This window comes from Channa argus, chromosome 14 (assembly GCF_033026475.1).
Source record: "Channa argus isolate prfri chromosome 14, Channa argus male v1.0, whole genome shotgun sequence".
NCBI lineage: Eukaryota > Metazoa > Chordata > Actinopteri > Anabantiformes > Channidae > Channa > Channa argus.
The window spans coordinates 12,768,717-12,788,554 of record NC_090210.1 but is presented as its reverse complement, the minus strand read 5'-3'; the positions used below and the strand labels follow the sequence as shown (position 1 = coordinate 12,788,554).

Genomic DNA, 19,838 nt, shown 5'->3' with positions numbered 1-19,838 from the left:
TTGAGCACAGTCAAACACAACTCGGCACCATTTAAAAACACACACAATAAGACATTTATTCAGTGAGCACCAGTCAGTCAGTACAAATGTTCTCTTTCTTTACAAGCTCAAGTTTTGTTTGAACAGACATCAGGAAAACTAATACTTCTTTGAAAATCTAAATCTTTCTGCTTTACAAGCACAAAACTGGAACTATTTAGTGTGTCAGGCAAAATTTACTTCTACAGTGCAACATACATCTGGACATGTATATTTCAGCTTCATCAACATCTGATCATGAACTAACTAGATTTTCACACTATGTCCTGCCGCAGTATAAATTAATAAAAGTCAAACATTGATTTTAAGTCTAATAGCACACCAGAGTCTATGTTGACACTGGTCTATCAGCAGCTGAGCAGAAGTTTCACACAAATCTGGATACAAGTGCCGAGAGGCGTAAACAAGTGTGGTGAGTCAACACGTTTTCAGTAATTATGAATTACACTTTAAGTATTATTCATGTACTCTCTCCTCTGTTTGTAGCCAAAGCAAGCTAAGCTTCTTGGTAAACCTTCCTTGGTTCTTCTTTTAAATCCGTGAATGAACGATCTCGTCGATGTGGATTTAATATCTGTGACTTCAACAGTTAGAGAGAAGGTCATGGTGATGGACTGTTCTTAGGGAAAACTTGGGAGAATTTGGCTGAACAAAAGGAGAGCAGGAGATGCTGTGATTGGATAGTTTACATTTAGTGTGTTTACTCCTGAACTATGGCACAAACAGTGTAAGCAATATAGCTTTTAAAGGCTTCACTTTGTGCTTATACTTAATAGTCTGGTCATATTCAGCTCGTTTTGTCTGTTTCCAAATCCCATGAAAAGGCCCAAACCACTGAGTTTAATTGTTGAGCAGTTTTATAGTTGCATGTTTATAATGAATATAAATAGAAATGTAGAGATGGATGGATACATGGCAACATCATGAATTGATGGAATCTACCTGAACTTTACCTGAAACAATGTGAAATAAACTTAAATGTGTATGTTGTGTGTTTGTGTGCTTGTTAACATGTCTTTAATCTGCATGTGTGAACACATAGTGCCCTCTTCCTGTCATGTGTGTATGTGCCTGCGGGTGTTTCCCATTCATGTGTCACATATTTTCGACCTTCAGCATGCCTTTGTGTGTCTCCTCACGGCCTCCTTGGATGTGTGTTGCCCACGTATGTGTTCTCTATGCACATCACTATGTAGTGGTTGGAGCAGGACCGGGTGTGTTGTCCTAAAAGGCGTCCTGTTTGGAGCAGTGCGGCCTGACCCATCACCGCTATGTCAGCCGTCCTCCACGCCTCGCAGTAATTGGTGGGCAAACGGATGCCCACATTGCTGGAGCCGTGCCACACCAGCTTCTCTGACCTGAAGGAAGAGGGAGGGAGGCTTCGTGAGCGGATGAGTAGATGTTTTAGCAAAGGCTTAAAACGGACACCAAACCATAGTTGTTAAGGTCTGAGAGGGCACTAAATCTACAGCACCAACATCTTTATCTTTGCTGCATGTGATCATCAGTAACTGTTAGCTTCTCAGGTTAATGCAACTATTCAAAACAAGTTTCAGTTAATTAGAAAAAAATTTTAATAATTATGTTAACTATACTATAAGTTTTCATTTAAAAGAAAGGAATTTTGTAAGTTATTCCAAACATTTGAATGTTAGAGGAAGTACTTGCCTAAAAATGGTACTACTTTAAACTCTTTCTGTCTCAAGATTAAGTACTAAGAACCTGCTTTAAAATTTTGTTTTAGGTACAAAATGCAAGTAATTCTAATTTGTGTACAGATTTCAACTATTTTAAAACTTTGTTTCTGAGATTTATTTATTTTAAAAAAATGTTATATTTCTTTTATTCACTATTTGACCCTTGAGTTAGTAGCAGTAAAAAGCACAATGGTTCTGTAAACTTTGTCTTGCTTAGGTAAAATGATGCATCCTTTAGAGCCGTTGGGTTTTGATGAGTGCTTTCTCTCACTTGCTCACACACACACAGACTCACCATGCTGGGTCAATCATAACGTTGCGTCCATCAAAAGAGTAGATGGGCGTGGACGGGTTAAACGTGCCTCCATTCCCAGAGAAGATGGTCATCCAGCTACTGAACAACACTTCACCCTGAGGAGCGGAGAGAAGAGCGAGCGTATCAGCACTGAACCAACTTAAAACAAGATACATGTGAACTATCATGTTGGCATCTTGAAACTTAAACAAACTGCAGATAACATGGCTGAGCTCTTAGTAATGAATAAGAAATACACAAGTTCAGAAATACTGTGAACACACCAGTGAAATACATGTCTACTAAATTACATTTTTCTGTTAAGATGAGCGCATATTATCTCCTCACCCTGAGATTGACCACTGGCATGTCATTGCGGTCTGCTTTCCTTACAATGGTTGCCAGGTCCTGGAGGTGTGAGGACAGGAAGGCCCTGTATGTGGCTGTTAGCCCCATGGAGCGGGCCTGCTGGTAGCACTGGAAGTCAGCCCCCCGGATGCCACGCATGTCCCCTTTTAGAGGGGCGTTCAGAGCAACCAGATGGAGCTGCAAAAGAAAATATTAACCTGGTCCAAACGTGACATCACAGATCTTGAATCAGCAGTTTTAGCTAGCTGGGCTTAGAGTTTCTGATGTTAGTGAGGGTGTACAGGGGGCTATTCTAGCAAGCAGGTTTAACAAACTCTGAACTTAAGCCTAAACTCTGAGCTGATTAACCTGCCAGCCAGCAGGTTAAATTCATGCTTCAATTATGATTTAGGTGATCTCCATTTCTGCAACTGAAAATCCAGAATTTCTCTGAACTCGGGGTGAAACAACCCCTAGTTTTCACTAAACTCACTCTCTAAAATACCCCCAGGTGTTCACTGCACTCACCCCCGGCACAGCATTGAAGGTTTGTGGTAGGACATTATAGCTGGGCTGATATCCTCTACTGCCCTCCTGAAGCTCCTATTAAAAAAATCATAAATTCTAAACATAGATTTGTGTAGTTCCTAAAATTGTCTTCTGAAATGTGATGTTAAAGACCTGTTTCTTATCACAGTTTCAGGTTCTCTGTGTGTGTGTGTGAGAGAGTGTGTGTGTTTTCACCTGGCTGTGAATCCTCTGTGGCCTGCTCCATTCACCTGTTCTGCTGAGGGTCTGAGACACAGCTGAGGAGGAAGGTTCATAAGGGATCAGCTCTCCAAGCTGAAAGACACACACATACACAAAATCATAGCCATTTTCTAATGACCTCATCATAGGACAATCACACAAATGCTATTGTATGTGAGGACAAGGAATAGCTCATGAAATGTAAGTTTTTATGAACAGGTGGCATTTTGCACATTTTGTCTTCTATAAAATTGTTCATTGAACTAAACATGCCTGTACACACTATACACACCTGGATCTTACGCCATCCATCATGCGCTCTGACATAGAGCTCCCCTCCTCTCTCAGTCACATAAGCCAGGGTTCCCTCTGCAGCCCGGTGACTCTCTTTGGCCAGAGCTTGAATTGTTCTATAGGTGATCACCTGAGTACACAACATTAGTGCTCTACCTAAATGCCAATTCCTTTACAATCCCATTAATTGAATGGTCCTCGATCACATGTTGAAGGACAACCTAAAGTTACTTATTTTGCTCCAATGCAGGAGTGATGTTTTTGGACGTACTTCATCATGAAGGACAATAACAACTTCTGGAACGACCGAGGAAAAAGTCAATTGAGGAAAAAGGGATCCTCAATTTAAAAAAGGAGTTCTATCTATTTCAAACAGCTGCACTTGAGCATGTAATTTCTCACAGTGAGTGTTAAATGTTAAAACATGACAAAATCTGAAAAATATGTGATTAAATGTAACTTCAAGATGTAGATGTTCTGTGATGTTCTGTGAAATCCAGTAGACCAAAAGAACACAAGTATCTTACTAAATTGGCATATCCTGGAGAACCTGGTGGACCGGGAGGACCAGGTGGACCGATGCTATTGACGCCTGATGATGACATGTCAGAAATACAGACACAAGGCAATAAATTAGCTTCAACGTGTTTACACAGTTTTATCAATAACATCTTGAAAAAAGCTGAGGTGAATCATTTCTTAATGCTTCTTCCTCTGTTCTTCACACACATACCAGATCCATATGCTGGTGCGGGTCCTGGGGGTCCAGCAGGGCCGGGGGGCCCTCTAAGACCAGGTACCCCAATCCCAGGGGCTCCAGCGGGGCCGGGAGGACCAACAGGACCTATAGGACCCACGATGGACTCACCTTTTGGGCCCTAAAAGAATGTGTGCAGAGACAAGTTCATTTGCTATTCCCTGCATCTTTAAGTAATTTTGAAGATAGTTTTGAATGGAGCTGAGCATTTTTAGTCTAGATGGATTATAAACTCCTTCAGATATATTTAACAGCAGTAAATGAGTCATTCCTGGACTTGAATTACTAATATTTACTACTATTATAATAATAATAATGGGAACTCACCACAAGTCCTGACCTCCCTGGTAGTCCCGGAGGACCAGCCACACCAGCGTCACCCTTTTCTCCCTTCTGACCCTTGTATCCCTGATCACCTCTAGCACCCTAACAGATCCAACAGTACGAATTAAAGCATCATAATGATTTTAGCCACTGGAAGCAGCACAAACAAGCTGTTAATTCAGCCCCAAGCCACCAAGCAGACACAGCACAACGTTAGCAGTTTAATTGAAGTACTATTTCTGGATACAGAAATATTGGAGAAAATATTGATTCCTCTTTTAACCCTGTATTGTTCTTTAATATTTGTCTCTAGTGAGAAATGTATTTATTTGAAGAGTTTTTTAGTTTTAGATGTTGCTGGCCTGTGATTCCAAGATAAACTAGACTGATGGCCTTCTAATTGCCATTTGTGATGTATAGTGTATAATAAATCAGTACTCACCACGATAACCTCTGGAAATCCAGGTGCTGTTGAGAAGAAAAATGCCACGAAATAAATGATACAAACTTCTACAGCAATTTACCAATATTGAGAATTGCAACATATGCATTAAACTCATATGCATTATAGCATATGAGTTTAAAGCAGGACCCAAGTGTTATTCAAGTTGGACAGCCAATGGCATCTAATACAACATTTTTGTAATAGAACTCTTACCAGGTGTGCCTGGCTCTCCAGTTAATCCCTCATCTCCTTTGTCTCCTTTAGCTCCAACCAAATCTGTCCTTGTCACAGTCTCCTATGCAGACATGACCACACCCATTAACGTAACACATATAAAAGCATATTGTGACAGCAGGAACACTCACATGCACAGCTGGCTGTACATTGAAGTCAAACAATCACATAAAACGAGTTAAAATGGTCAAATTTAGGTTATAATAAAGAGACACAGATTAAAATGTGTCAGTACTGCAAAACACCTGTTAAAAGTTAAAATACAGTAAGGTTAAAAATGTTGAATATATGAGTTCCTAAATTATTGCGAATTTAAAAAGTTCTACATTATATGGTTTACTTTACTTTATGAAAAGTAACAATCAATGACGTCCTGAAGGCCCTGCTAAACCATAAATTAACATGACAAATGAGTTACGCTGGTTTTGAAGCTCATGGCAAAAACTTTGTTCCATTTGCACAGATACCATAGCATCTTATAGATTGGTCAAAACAAAATTAGTTGGTTCCCAAAACATAACAATGGAAATTAGACACAATGAAAAGACACATATTTTTTAATTTTGTAAATCCTAATGCATATATAATAAAAAGTATTTTAATTACCTTAGGGTAGTTATCTCTTAAGAGTAGATTTTGTGGTTGTTTTCTGTCATTTCATAGTTTTATTATGTCTTTTTGTAGACGTTTTTGTCTCATATTTGATCGTTTTTGATCATATTTCATCTATTTGTGGTCGATTTGTGTCTTTTACCTCAGTTCTATGGCTTTCAAACAAAAAATTAAGTCACTGAAAGATGATGGCCAAAGGCCCCTGATCCAATACACATAAAAATGAAAGTTTGGAGATTAAATGCATTCATGGCGAGTGTTTCATCACAAAATATTATAGAGGAACATTTTGGAAATAGAAGCCAAATTCCAATCAGAGTTCTTCCGCATCGTGGCCAACCAACCTTCAGGTTTAGAAACTATTAAAGTACTTGTCCAGAAAGTTAGCTCTTCAATTTGACAATGATAATAAATTTTGTACTAGATCTGTGTAATCCTGGTTCAGCTGATTGGAATTGAACAACCCCTCCAAAAAACACAAACAACTAGCATCACCAGGGCCACAGACAGAGAATTTTAAAGAAAAACCCACAAACACCACGAACATAATTAATCTACCTTAAAAAATGAAAACCAGAGTTTGGTTGATCTCACTTTGAATACAATCAGTCAAAAATTGAGCTTTTGAGATGAAAGTGGCCAACAATTTAGAAACAAAGACTACAAATGTCTTTTGAAATTGATTGAACTGAAAGTGATTTGGGACCAACTCTGATGTTGAGTATAATAAATAATAGGACAAGCATAAACTGTTTTAATTTTTTTTCTCCTTACTGTCAGTAGTTAATCCAGCTTCCTCTTCTCTGAGGTGATAAGTAAAGTAAGGACAGACGAGGCAAGCAGGATTTAGACCCAGATTACAGATTACACATGGCATTGACATTTGTCCTGAGTAACCAGACTGCATTCAACAAACACACAGGTCATGTCAAAGTCATGGTGTAAATGCAGCCAAATAATGTGTCTTCAGTGTACAGTATAATGTATACAACAACTAATTACAACATATTTTGCGTGTATTATAGATCAGTTAAGATAATGAAATACAGCCTGTATAAAACAAAACAAATGTTAATGCCTGATGGAATGAGGTCAACTCCACTGACATGAAGGAAACAGAAATAGAAGGGAGATAAAAGATGGGCAAGGAGTAGGGTGCTCTTAGTAGCACAGACTAGAGAGACGCCATGCTGCCACACCCACACACCAGCAAAACCGCCCGATGGCCCAATTTCAAACTGAAACAGACCAATCAGGTGGTCTGGCTCTGACTTACTCGTCCCTTTTTGCAGTGCGGTCTGGGGCGCACAGGAAACACTGTCTTTAACATTCAAAGAAGATCATCATAATCAGACTAAATACTTAAACTTCAAAACACTGCTGATGAACTTAACAGACATCAAGACAATATTTAAAAACCGTTTACACACACAAACACATCCTGGCTTTGAAAGACAGTTGTCGCTCATCGTGATCTTTTTTCAAAGGCAGTATGTTCATTATTCTTATGAAAATTATATGATTACAGCATTTTTATTTCAGTGGCTGAATTTGTGCCTGTAGGGGTCCCAAAATAGGAATTTTCCAAAGGTTCGGACTAAGTAGTTTCAAGTAGTTTTACTTCTGTACACAGAGCCACATATTCTTACTTACTCCATTCAGACCAAGAATTCTTCCAGGAGGTCCAGGTGGGCCTGGAGGACCTGGTGGTCCCTAAGATGGCGAACACAAGACATTTACATGTTATAAAAATATAAAGTTATCTTTGCTAACAGCAAACAGTTTCCAATTTGCAATTTAGCAAGCAAGGAGAAACATATAAATTAAATTTGATTTGTGATGTAAGACAAATGCTGATTGTTTCAGCTCTGTTTTTAATTTCTCAAACTCTTTGGGAATTTTAACAAAGATATGCTTCACTATATTCACCAGGCAGTTACTAACTTTGTCGGATGCGTGGTGCTGAACAGGCAGTGTGGAGTTTGTTTGAAAACCCACTCCACACTGACACAGCTAAAGGGGAAAGATGAGAACATCAGGGTCGATATGTTTTCGGTTAAAAATTCCAACCATGAGCTTAAAGAGTCCAACATTTTTAGTGTTTTAGTAAAATGAATTGCACAGCTGATTACTGAGGAGTGCAGTGTTACATTTCTGTGTCACTCTGTGCCCATCACTAGGAGGCCGTCTTACAAAGCACTACATACAGTTTACGTATGTAGTGATTTGCTGTAAAAAAATATTGATTATAATAATTTCAAAAAACAGTGGATAATAGTGCTGATATGATATGTAGTGATTGCCTCTTGTGCTAAGTCTTACCGGTAGACCAACTGATTCTCCTCTGTCACCTTTCTTTCCAGTCATACCAGACCGTCCCTGCAGAAAGAGGAAGAATGAAGCACATCAGTGTTTGATAAAGGAAATAGATGAAAATAAATCAATATATTTATGTTGGCATGACAAACATACTTTCAAGTGCGGTGACAACACAGTCTCAACTCCCCTTAATGGGTTTGTGCTTTTTTAGCACCTTTAGCACCTTCTCAGACTACAGAATACAAGTGTTTTAGTGTCCTGACACTTACTGGTCGGCCGGGGAAGCCATACTCTCCCTTTTGTCCAGGAGGTCCCGGTGGGCCCTAAAATATGCATAGCAATCAATGTATTGCACAGAAATAATGGTTAAAGTAAAAAATCTATAATTACTTTCTTATAGAACTTTTAAAATAGTTTAGCAGTATAAAGGTTATATTAATGTTTTGTTGAACATGGACTCACCATACGTCCAGGAGATCCTGGGAAACCACGGTCACCCTACGAAAAAACAAATCAGCATACAAACCTGAGCTGGGAATCCAACCAGTAAGTGCTCTCTGAAGATTCACATTTATTTGTAACAAAAAAAATGTAGTTTTATTTTGACTATAGGTTCCAACAAACAGAAAAACAGAAAGATTTTTCCCATTTTCACAATATCACAGATCTGATCTCTTTTCAAGTCTTCAAGTATAATGCTCAGTAATGTCAAATGCATGCTAAGTTATAATATATAATAGATATAGAGATAGGTCCATTATTTGAAAAAGATAAAAGAAGATGCTGTTTCTGTACTAAAATGTGCTCTAAATCCTGACTGGAAATCTTCAAATTAGTTATTTCTGTGCAGGTAGTGGGAGGTTGATTACTGTAATCTTATAAGCCTTTTAATAAAGACAGTTGGATCAGAGTCTAGTTAGGATGAGCTCTAACAGCCACGTTGATGGTTTAAATAAAGCAGTTGTTGAAGTTAGCGCAGCGAAATCTATGAGGAATATCTGTGTCTATCTGTCTATCTGGGATTGGGGCCATTCATAAAAGTAGATCATATCCCATAAACATTTTGCCAAATAAATGCTGTAACTTTGTTAGAATCATAAGTGATGTAGCTCACTGCAATGACTAAGGATTTATATGAGTCTTTAGAGGCTACTCTTGGGCCTCGTCTTTTACAGTGTACAATAGTTGTGTGGAGACATTTTGCAGACAGTGTAAAAAGTGGAAAACCCTGTTCTATAGGCACAAATAGCACTCATGTTTGAAAGACCCTGAACTACTCCTTTAAACACCAGTTAGTTGGTAGGACTCTTGTGAATGTCCTAGGGATCACGTATTGTCTGGTACCTTAAAGCCTTTGGGCCCCTGGGGGCCTTTTGGAGCAGATAAGAGAGATCCGTCAGCAGCAATGGTCACCCCTGGTTCTCCTTTTTCTCCCTGTTAATACAAAGAATAAATATGTGAATATTTTGACACTTCATTTTACTTTGATCAGTAGCATCCAGTTTGTAGTGTATATGTAGTGTAAATGTACTTTATGACCTTTTGCAGTTTGTCTACATACAGTGGCAACAAAAGTAAGATATAGAATAATCTACATTTGAATGTGTTCTAAAACATGTTCATACCCTCCTACAAGTTACATTTATTAAAAAATACGTATATTCTATGTTACGTAATAAGATGGATTGTTTAAATTGAATAAATCATGACATATTCACAGTGTAGGTAAACACTGTGACAATGGTTCTCTAAGTAAAGATACTATCTCTCCACTCTGTATTATGTACATATGAATATGTAACAAAGTATAGAGAGCGTCCTGAGCCTTTAAGCTATGGACAACAGAAAGCTAACTGAGCTAAGGAGTTAATAAACTCATTGGGTTCAATCAATTAATCCCTGTCCACTTGGAGATTACTAAACAGCAATTTGACTCTCCACCATACTACTGGGAAAAGTAGGTGCTTCTGAGAAGTCTCCATCAGAGAGGAGAACATTTTAATGACTAATGAGTGAAGAAAACCATTGAATTCTGAGCTGAAAGAGGAGTTTTTAGAAAAAGTGATATTATCTGGCAATATTTATTCTAATGCTCCGTAACTCTATCACCACTCTGTGATTAACTTCTAACCTTGAGCCCTGCTGGTCCCTGTGCACCCTGAGGGCCTTGGTCCCCCTTTGGTCCTCTGGGTCCCTGAAAAGGGATGAAAGAACATTGACACAGAGTTTAAAAGCAAATCCATGAAGAGCTGTAAATTCAAAAGTTGGTTTTCATGGGCACTGAGAAATATAACATACAAGTAAAATAACATGCAATGAAAATCTCTGCTGGTGACAGAAACATTGATGTACTTTACCTGCACTGTTTTGCCAATGACAGCAAAATCAAAATTGAAGAAAACGTGTTACATTGCTTTAAAATAATGTTGCATTTTATGTTATAGATTACTCAAATACACATTTAAATGTCTAAATGTCTAAATTTAGATAAGTAGTGATATTCATGGTCAGTCTTTGGTGATGTTGCACAATGCTCTTACGGGAAATCCAGACAAGCCAGGCAAACCTTCAGGGCCCTGCAACACACACACAAACACACCAATACATTCTTATACATGCGTGCATGCAGGTATAAACACACATACATGTAAAAGCAGCACTACAAGCCTAATCATTATTTCTGGTACAGCCAAAAGTGACATGCTCACAAGTATCACATAAAACGTCAGCTGAAGGAATTTAAACATGTCATAATACATGACACGTGAATGAAGAACAGGATTCAATGGCACAGGTTCACACGTTACACTATACTGTATATTGTTCCATTCTATGTCAATTTAACTGGAATAACGGATTATTATCACACTTAAGTTTCTACACACCATGGGTCCTGGGGGTCCTTGGATCTCAGTGAAGTTAAAAATGCCATTTGTAACATTAAGTAGCAGCTGTGGGGAGAACATTTACAGTAAATTTGAGAAGTGATGGCATCTTAGATTTGTAATATTTGTGCTCTTTAGTATGTTTGTATACTGTATCTATGAAAGCATACATCCTGCAGCTTTATTGTAGGTCCAGGAGGCCCAGGTGGACCAGCTGGCCCTGGGATACTGAGTCCATCAACACCACGATCACCCTACAGCACAAATATTAGGGATCAGAAAGACATTTATTAATTTGTAAATAATGTGTTTTCAGACCATTTACACTACAAAGCAAAGACAAGAAAAGAAGCAAGGACATGATGGAACTGTATGATGCTACCAATGACATATGATACTATTATGATACACAGAATTATCAGGGGAGCTCACTCAAATAAAACATTAAACATGAAACAGACTAACAACAACTTTAAAAGACCCCATCATACCCAGTCAGATCGTTACTTCTGTCTAATGCATTGTTTGTCAGTCTCACCTTGGGTCCTGGACTGCCTTTTTCACCTTTGGTCCCCTGATTGCAGAGTATACAATAAAACAAATTCACAAACTGTAATGTGTTTTGACATCTTTTCACATCATCAGTTGTAAACAACATCCTATTTTCACTATCTCAACAATTTCAAGGACCATGAATAGATGTCTGGTGTTAATGAACATACCCTAGGACCGGGTAGTCCAGCAAGACCCGGATGACCCTGTGGTCCCGGTTCCCCTGGTTCACCCTGAAATCATGCACAGGACAAACTGAGGGCACAAAAATGTGGTACATGAAAGGAAGAGATTTCTTATGTATCTTATGTATTTATTTATTTTTGTAAAGTGAGAGCATTTGCTTTGATGTACAGTATATCCTTCACTGAAATCCTAAAAATCCTGGGCTCAATTTTAACATCCAGGACATATCAAGAGGGGGCGACTGTGGCGCAGGAAGGTAAAGCGGTTGGCCACCAATCTCACAGTTGTTGGTTCAATCCCCGGCTCTACCGATCACATGTTGAAGTGTCCTTGAGCAAGACACTGAACCCCAACTTAGTTGCTCCTGGTGAGTGTTGGCCAGCTGCATAGCAGCTCCCCCATCGGTGTATGAATGTGTGTGTGATTGTGAGTGTGAATGGGTAAATAAGAAGCAGTGTAAAGCGCTTTGAGTGCCAATAGGTAGAAAAGCGCTATATAAGTGCAGACCATTTACCATATCAACCAACCTTGGCAGAGAGACCTGGAGCACCTGGGGTCCCATCCTCACCCTGCACAAACACAAGAAAGTTTCTTAAGACCATAGAGCAACCATGGATACAGTACTTATAGTTGTTAAAAATAGGATTAATATTTACACAATATGCTTGCAAGCATAATCTATCCATAAATATGTTACCTTAGGTCCTGGTGGGCCAGGTAAGCCTGGGGGACCCTTGAAAAACCAAAGAGAAAACACTTAGCGTATGTTTAACAAAATCTACTTTCTGCATAAAACACACCCTCACACTGACCTGTGGGCCGTTGGCTCCGACGAGCATGTCACTCTTTCCAGATCCCTCCATATCCTGAGAACAACAGCGTGTTACTCATCACAAAGGGACCCAGGTACTGTAACTTTAACTTAATTCAACTTAAATATATGAGTCAAATGGCTACAACACAACTACATGATTTGATTACATATTGCATATATATATTACATATTGCATATATATATTACATAAACTTTTCATGATTTTGATTCCTTATTTTACTGCGGTAGTTCGGTAGTTGTTTGAATTTAAAGGTCTGTATTGTCTTAATTTGTCTTTAATCTGTGTAAACCTCAAACCTTCAAATTAACCAAGTATCTTGGATCATTATTTGTAGTAAAATAGCTGACTTCATAGTGATGATAATGAATAATGATAATGATAAGGATATGAATGATAATATCCTAGATGTTATACAGGTTGTGTGTGAACCTTTGGAGTTTTTATATTTTGTTGGAGTTAACAGGTCATGTTTTGTAGAGCGGCTGTGCTTTGGTCATCAATTCTCTTCACAGCAAGGCAAAATCACCAATCTGCTTCAGTTTAGCACTTAGCTTATTGGTAAGATTTAAAATGATTTTAATGTAGTAAAGTGTGTTTTATAGCGTGTATTTTATTTAAGCGCTATATAAGTAGACCGTAAACAGATTATTAATGGTGGGAAAAAAACCTTAAACATTTATTAACTTAAACATTAATAAATGTTGGGTGTTCCAGCATGAAATAAAGTAAAATGACACAGTCTCGGGTACTTCTAAAATGAGCGATTGTGGAAAGTCTACATTTGAATGTGTTGAGCGTAGCTCTGTAATAAATTGATATCAAAAAAGCTATTAAACAATTTAAAGTTATAAAAAATAAGAGAATTCATAATTAAATTCCAAATCCATCCTATTCAGCCCAATTAAAGTTAGCAGCAGTGATGCAGCGTGTATGTTGAGGTGATTGGTATGAATTTTTGCCACCTCTACAAAGAATTTATTTCCCGGAGGTCCAGGGGGTCCAGGGGGTCCTGCTGGGCCTCTTTCCCCTTGTGGACCGCTGGGTCCTTGTGGCCCTGGAACCCCTTCTTTGCCCTGAGAACCGCATTCGCCCTTTAGAGGTAAAGAGATACAGGAAATTACTATTAGTAAAAGTTGTCTACTTAACTATACTTTGTCCCAAATTGAAACCTCTATATTGGGAACATAACAGAAACGTACAATAGTACATGATGTGCAGAATTTTGTTTGTCCTTACTCCATATTGAGCAACATGAATTACCTTCGCTCCAGGTGGCCCAGGTGACCCCTGCTCACCCTAAAGATGTAAAGAATGACAAAAAGAAAAGAAGTTTACTTCTGCAGTGAACACTTATTTTAGCAGTGGTGGAAACTGAGATAAAAAAATGTATATTAATCAAGAACGTTCACACATGATCAAACATGGACATCATACAATACAAACTATTATCAGAAAAACATTTTTTCTCACCATACATAATCCCAAAGCCATGGTCAGTTGGCTTAGTCTTTTGCAGACATTCGGCCATTCAAGACCTGTCTGCTAAATTGACAAGCAGGGTTGGCTTCAGTTTTTATACAGATATGAGCATTACCTTCTCTCCCACAGCTCCTGAAACACCTGGAGCTCCATCTTTTCCTGGTGGACCCTGGATATAGAAATATAGCCAGGCACAAAGATAAAAAGGTTTCAGAAAAGAAACAAATATTAAAAAACAAAACAAAACTGTGTAATTGGATGTTAAGCAACCATTCAGCCAAACACAAAATCAAAGGTAAAAGTGTGACTCTTTTAAGACTCTCTTAAGATCATCCATGCCAACACCACAAGATTGTTAACATTAATGCATCATGCTCATACTTTAGCATTGACAACTTTGAGCACTTGTTGACTACCATCTTTCTTTTTGTATTCAAATTAATTTTCATTCCAGCCACTGAAAAACAACTGACAAAAATGCTGAATATAAATTTATTCAAACTAGTACCTTCCATTTAGCTCCTTGTTTTTGAAATCATGACTTTATGTCATTTAGGAAAAAATATAACGAAGCAGTTAATGCAACAACCTTAGAGGCAAGAATGATTCTGTTGTTTTCTTATGACATTAGCTAAAATTAATGTTTTCTGTTTAACAAGCAGTTAAACAGTTAACTAGCAAACTTTGTTGTGCAATTTGTTTTGTAAAAAGTGACAATATGGTGTAAAAAAACGGAACAGACTTTTTCTTAGTAGCACACCAAACTTCTTACTGCACTGTATTACTGGCTCCTAAAAGCCCAATGATGATACTGATATTAATAATCACTCCGGCGACTTTTGTCTACCTGACCAATAGCAAGGGAATTAGCAAAGGTATTGGCTGGATTTAAATGACTATATGTGTATGTTTCAGGTGGTGGTGCAACCCTGTCACCTAAAAATTACGTTCCTTTGCAGTTAAGTTGTATAGAAACGAAACTTTTTAGGTTGCTCAGCCAAAGCATACCGATGGACCGACCTCATAATATGTGCCAATTATGATAAAATAGCAAGGCAGAGATTACCTACCTGTTACCATATAACAGTGTTGAATGAAACAAAACAAATGTGATTATACAATATATTTTTTGGCCTTGTACCAGTTATAGTGGGAAAATTTTAGAATAAATCTTTTAAGACTGGCAGATCTGGGAAGCTTGTGAAAACAGAGCATGAAAGGCCTTAGCAAATGCCATTGTAATTTTAGATTATAAAATATCTTACATGGAAAGATGGCAATTTGGCCTGAGTGTGACAACGCATGAAAACTCATTATACAAAGTAGAAAAGGTTAACAGTGGTAACGGGATATGCCACGAAAGATCCCAGGTTTGAGCCTCGCTGGGGACCCTTGCTGTATGTGCTGGATACCCATTCTCTTTGTTCATGTTTCCTGTCTCTCTCTTCACTAAATGCTTTTAAATAATAATACTTCGATGCACCTTCTGTTTTGAATGAATGAAACAGTATTTTCATTAAGGAAAAAGGAGCTGCCATAGAGGTGGTTTGGGAGGTTGGTGGGTGTATAATGCAGAATGCACAGGAGTGTCAAGCTCCGGGTCATTGGCTTGTGATTCTGGCCAGTACTATGTCTGGTTAGGTTTCGAAAAGAAAACCTCTGACTTCAGGGTTAGAGCAAGATCCTGGATTTGTTTAAAAGTGATAAAACACGTTTTGTATAACTTTTTCCCCGTTACACCAGCCCTCGATCTTCCTTACATCCTAACCAGCTCCTCCACCTGCCTAATCACAACCATAAATGTTTTAATAACGCTGTAGTCAAACAAACTGGACATTGCACTGCAGGATTGTATATTACGGCAGAAAATGAATATTTTGCTGCAAGATCAGATATTTTGAAAAAATAGGTTGTCTGGTAACATTTCATTGATATGTTCACTATCCACATATTTGCACCTCACCATTTACGTTACATGACAACATATTGTCATTATGTGAAATTACATATTTTAGTTTGCAGGTTAGTTGTATAGGAATGTAATGTTTAGGAGACAGGGTTGGGCTGAAAACAACCAATATACAGCAACATAAGAGAGTAGAGTAGTATAAGAGTTAAACAGACATTGCAAAAGGCAGATTTTTCCATTGCCATGTTGGATAAGAGAAACATGATGCAGCTGACAATAAGGTACTGTAACAAGCTTCCAATTTTTTTGTCGATTCCTTTCACTTCAGTCACTTTATCATGAAATGTGAAACTTCATGCAGAAATGTTTCACTTGGTGATGACAATATTTCAACTGAAAGTGAATGAACCAAAATGATTTGATACAATAATAAGCAGATTGCGCTGTATGTGAGCAGAAATGATTCAAGGGAATTGTTCAGCGAGCAAAAAGCAGTTATTCCTAACACGCACACAAAAGCACACACACACACACACACAAACACACACATGCAGATTCAAATACACACAATGCACTTCAGCCAGCAGGGTATAAATAACTTGAGGTTAGCCTGCTGCCAGCCAGCAGTTAGGACAACATGATTGGATATTATATACAGTCAGAAGTCTGAGCACCGAGGTTCTTTCCTAAAGTTGCTTATAATTGTTGATGTCACTGGACTCTTTTTAATGCTATACATAGATGTACATGATAATTAGAAATAAATGTTGTTCAACAGATGGAGTCATGTTGCTTCAATACACCGGCTTTTGACTGTATTTCTGCCTTTTATTGTTTGCTTATTTATTAAGCAAAACACAATTGTATACCTCGCCCGAACCCCAAGCAGACCTGAGGTCAAACTCAGACCCAGAGGCAAAACTGGATTCATAACTGAAACCAGAGCCAGGGTCTGAACCGAAGTCAGACGACCCATCGGGTCCAGAACCACTAAACCAATCCTCAAACATCTGAAACAAAGTGGAGTGGAATAAAGAGATGGTAGGAGGGGAGAGAAACATGAAGAAGTGGAACAAGATATGGGCACAAAGTACATTGGTGAGATAAAAAGGAAAGTAGCATAAAGTAAAAGGAATGGTGGTTCAGAAAATATACAGTAAGGACACACATTGGGACGGGGGGAGAGAGACAATAAATAAAAGACTGGTCAATAGCCATGAAACACAAATCTTGATCAAGCTTGATCAAAAAACACAAACTAAAGGTAATTGAAAATGAAAAAAAAAGAAATAAACAATTATAGACATGAGCATATACAGCAATGTTTGCTGAACGAGACAATACACAAACATAGTAAAGATGAAACGACACTGACACACAAGTAAAACATGAGGAGAAATGAAAGTTTTCACCCCTTTGTGCAGTAATTAGGAAAATTAGGATTATTACAAAGACTACTTTTCAGGGAGGTCCTGCCCCATTAAAGTCCGACAACCTTTTGCCACGTAATAGTTATTTTATTGAATTTCCCATTTAACTCAAAGGGATTTAGGTGGCAAACACTTATTTTTTTTTTTAATATTTAATTTTCTAGTTCTGTGTAAATTTATAACAAAACTTCACTTCAGATTAAACACTGTATGGCTTTTCTCTGGGTGACTTACTTGTATTCCATGTTTGCCTGGGAGTCCGTCTTTGCCAGGAGTACCAGGTGGTCCAGCATGACTGGGAAAATGGTCTACAACTGTGTCAGATGATGACAAGTTGGTTCCAGGTGGGCCAGGAGGTCCTGGAGGCCCTGGTGGACCAGGTGGACCCTAAAGGAAAAATTGTTTTTCAAATCATTCTATGTGAATCTGTCATCATCTCATCTACCCCATTAGTCTTTATCTTACCCTAATGAGTTCTGTGTCACTTTCCAGGTCTTCAAACCCAGAACCCAGGGCATCTGCTCCATACTAAACAGGCATGAACACAGACATACACTGAGAAGTGTACTGTACTTCTTGTCCTTCACCCTAATTGGCTCCAACTACATTTGACTGGAAATTATTATAATGTGTTTATCTTTTTTGTACAACAAAAATACACTAATACTCACAGGTACGCTCCTTGATCTTGGGGGTCCAGGTGGCCCAGGGGGGCCAGGAAGACCTGGTAACCCAACTCCCGGGTCTCCCTTTAAAAGGGGAGGCAGTAAGAAAAGGATAGGAGAGAGGAGTCTTCCTCTTACTGTACATTTGGTGTCAGACCATATAAGTCAACTGTATTTTCAGTAAAGATTCTGACATTAGCTCTACATACGTAGATGTTTAACTGTACCTTCTCTCCTTTGGCTCCAGCTGCACCATCCAAACCCAGAAATCCTTGAGATCCTCTCTCACCCTGAAGGTGAAAATACACTTTAGTTATTTCGCAAAGCAGAACAAAAAGCAGCAGCAGCAGAAGAAGAAGAGGCAGAGGAGGAATATTACTTACTGGATCCCCTTTATCGCCCTTGGGTCCCTGTAAAGACAGAAGTTTCTACTTCAGAGATGTTGTATGTGTGTCTGTTTAAACTATACCCATAATCTTTTCAGATCTTAAGTTCACTCTCTATCTCTGTGACACACACCTGCTGTCCGTCTCTTCCTGGCTGTCCAGGGGATCCAGGTGTCCCTGGTGGTCCTTGTGGCCCCCTTGGCCCAGGATGTGCTTGTTCATGTGTAACAATACCTCCAGGTGGACCAGGTGGACCAGGTGGTCCGGGATCTCCGGGCTCCCCTTTCAACTCAGGTTTGAAGTGACCCTGGAAATTCAAATAAACACTCACATAACATGTGTCTGCAGAGAACAAAACTGCAATAAAAAAACATAGTTGTGGACAATATTTAGAGAATGTTGTAACATGATGACAGTGTTGATAGTGACAATGTGAACTTACATCTCCTGATCTCTTTCCTGGTTCCTCTGTCTGGTGGGGCACTGTACACAACATATGATGTTATCGGGTTTAACCAATAACATTCTTGTGATATAAATCGAACCATACTCAAGCTTTCCATTTAATAAGCATGTTAGGTGAGCAGACTCACAAAATAAATACAGTCAGTTGGCTGTTGGCAAACACTGCTGAATATTGTCACTGAGATGATTTTGGTGCCAATTATTTAAACTCTTTAGTTTGTTTTCGTCTTTTGGCCTACGCTGTGAGTTCAGGGTCACCAAATCAGATCATTGGTCTGCATGTTGATTTGGCACAGCCCTTGGTGACGCAGCCCTCCCCAATTTTACCGGGCTTGGGACAGGCACTGTCTGGCTGAGGATGGGATGGGCAGTTTGGGGTTCAGTGTCTTGCCCAGGGACACCTCAACATGTGGTCGTAAAGAGTTGGGTGCAATCCTCCGACCTCATGTTTGGTGGGCGGCCACTCTACCAACTGAGCCACTGCTGCCTGGCCAGTTAAATTTAAAATGTTTATATTTTATCCTACAGTACCTGGTTCTATCTGATGGGTACAGTTTAAATATTATACAGTATAGCTGTTTTTTAATTTCAGTCTACAAAGGTAAAATGGCTTCACTGAAACTGGATGGAAGCTACTACAGTGATAATGAAGGAAAGCTAAGTTCTTGTTATTTCATTTTCCTCATCCTAATTTATGTAATAAATTTTTTCACAAAAAAAGGAAAAGGTTGTTACAATAATTTGTGCCGTACACTGAAGTTGCATCTGACCTTTCGTTAGCATTTCACTGGCCTCTGTTGGTGTCATGTGACCAGAATAATCAAGCACCACCTCCGGAGCCTCAGTGGGTGGAGCTCTAACTGGAACACTGTTCTCTTCCTACCAGAAGTGAAAAAGATTGTTAGCAATATTTACCAAAAGTCTTAAAAGT

At 38.7% G+C, this 19,838-nt stretch overlaps 1 protein-coding gene and 1 long non-coding RNA gene across 8 annotated transcripts in view; one reads left to right on the top strand and one right to left on the bottom strand.

Annotated features, from left to right (window-relative positions):
• Positions 1-30: 30 nt before the first annotated feature.
• col15a1b (collagen, type XV, alpha 1b) overlaps positions 31-19,838 on the bottom strand; it is a 41,911-nt gene continuing 22,103 nt past the window's right edge. For 2 of the 7 annotated variants that reach the window (XM_067528934.1, XM_067528927.1), the window contains 39 exons: positions 19,678-19,786; positions 18,885-18,925; positions 18,576-18,749; positions 18,440-18,466; positions 18,284-18,346; positions 18,063-18,140; positions 17,857-17,919; positions 17,626-17,778; positions 16,831-16,971; positions 14,168-14,221; positions 13,834-13,869; positions 13,536-13,664; positions 12,550-12,603; positions 12,435-12,470; positions 12,265-12,306; positions 11,722-11,784; positions 11,538-11,573; positions 11,170-11,253; positions 11,000-11,065; positions 10,655-10,690; positions 10,246-10,308; positions 9,459-9,548; positions 8,577-8,612; positions 8,384-8,437; positions 8,118-8,174; positions 7,740-7,808; positions 7,449-7,508; positions 7,072-7,116; positions 5,163-5,244; positions 4,947-4,972; positions 4,508-4,606; positions 4,157-4,301; positions 3,951-4,015; positions 3,422-3,553; positions 3,124-3,222; positions 2,908-2,982; positions 2,380-2,577; positions 2,032-2,147; positions 31-1,397 (listed from right to left, as the gene is read on the bottom strand). In XM_067528934.1, coding sequence (XP_067385035.1) covers positions 1,175-1,397; positions 2,032-2,147; positions 2,380-2,577; positions 2,908-2,982; positions 3,124-3,222; positions 3,422-3,553; positions 3,951-4,015; positions 4,157-4,301; positions 4,508-4,606; positions 4,947-4,972; positions 5,163-5,244; positions 7,072-7,116; positions 7,449-7,508; positions 7,740-7,808; positions 8,118-8,174; positions 8,384-8,437; positions 8,577-8,612; positions 9,459-9,548; positions 10,246-10,308; positions 10,655-10,690; positions 11,000-11,065; positions 11,170-11,253; positions 11,538-11,573; positions 11,722-11,784; positions 12,265-12,306; positions 12,435-12,470; positions 12,550-12,603; positions 13,536-13,664; positions 13,834-13,869; positions 14,168-14,221; positions 16,831-16,971; positions 17,626-17,778; positions 17,857-17,919; positions 18,063-18,140; positions 18,284-18,346; positions 18,440-18,466; positions 18,576-18,749; positions 18,885-18,925; positions 19,678-19,786 — 3,219 coding nt within the window. In that variant the 3' untranslated portion in view covers positions 31-1,174. The remainder of the gene's footprint in view (positions 1,398-2,031; positions 2,148-2,379; positions 2,578-2,907; positions 2,983-3,123; positions 3,223-3,421; positions 3,554-3,950; positions 4,016-4,156; positions 4,302-4,507; positions 4,607-4,946; positions 4,973-5,162; positions 5,245-7,071; positions 7,117-7,448; positions 7,509-7,739; positions 7,809-8,117; positions 8,175-8,383; positions 8,438-8,576; positions 8,613-9,458; positions 9,549-10,245; positions 10,309-10,654; positions 10,691-10,999; positions 11,066-11,169; positions 11,254-11,537; positions 11,574-11,721; positions 11,785-12,264; positions 12,307-12,434; positions 12,471-12,549; positions 12,604-13,535; positions 13,665-13,833; positions 13,870-14,167; positions 14,222-16,830; positions 16,972-17,625; positions 17,779-17,856; positions 17,920-18,062; positions 18,141-18,283; positions 18,347-18,439; positions 18,467-18,575; positions 18,750-18,884; positions 18,926-19,677; positions 19,787-19,838) is intronic. The other 5 variants (XM_067528928.1, XM_067528929.1, XM_067528931.1 and 2 more) reach the window with 5 other exon arrangements.
• On the top strand, positions 3,195-4,293 carry LOC137140588 (uncharacterized). Its single transcript, XR_010916459.1, has 4 exons — positions 3,195-3,330; positions 3,674-3,826; positions 3,924-4,048; positions 4,160-4,293. It is a non-coding gene; the product is annotated as an uncharacterized lncRNA (long non-coding RNA).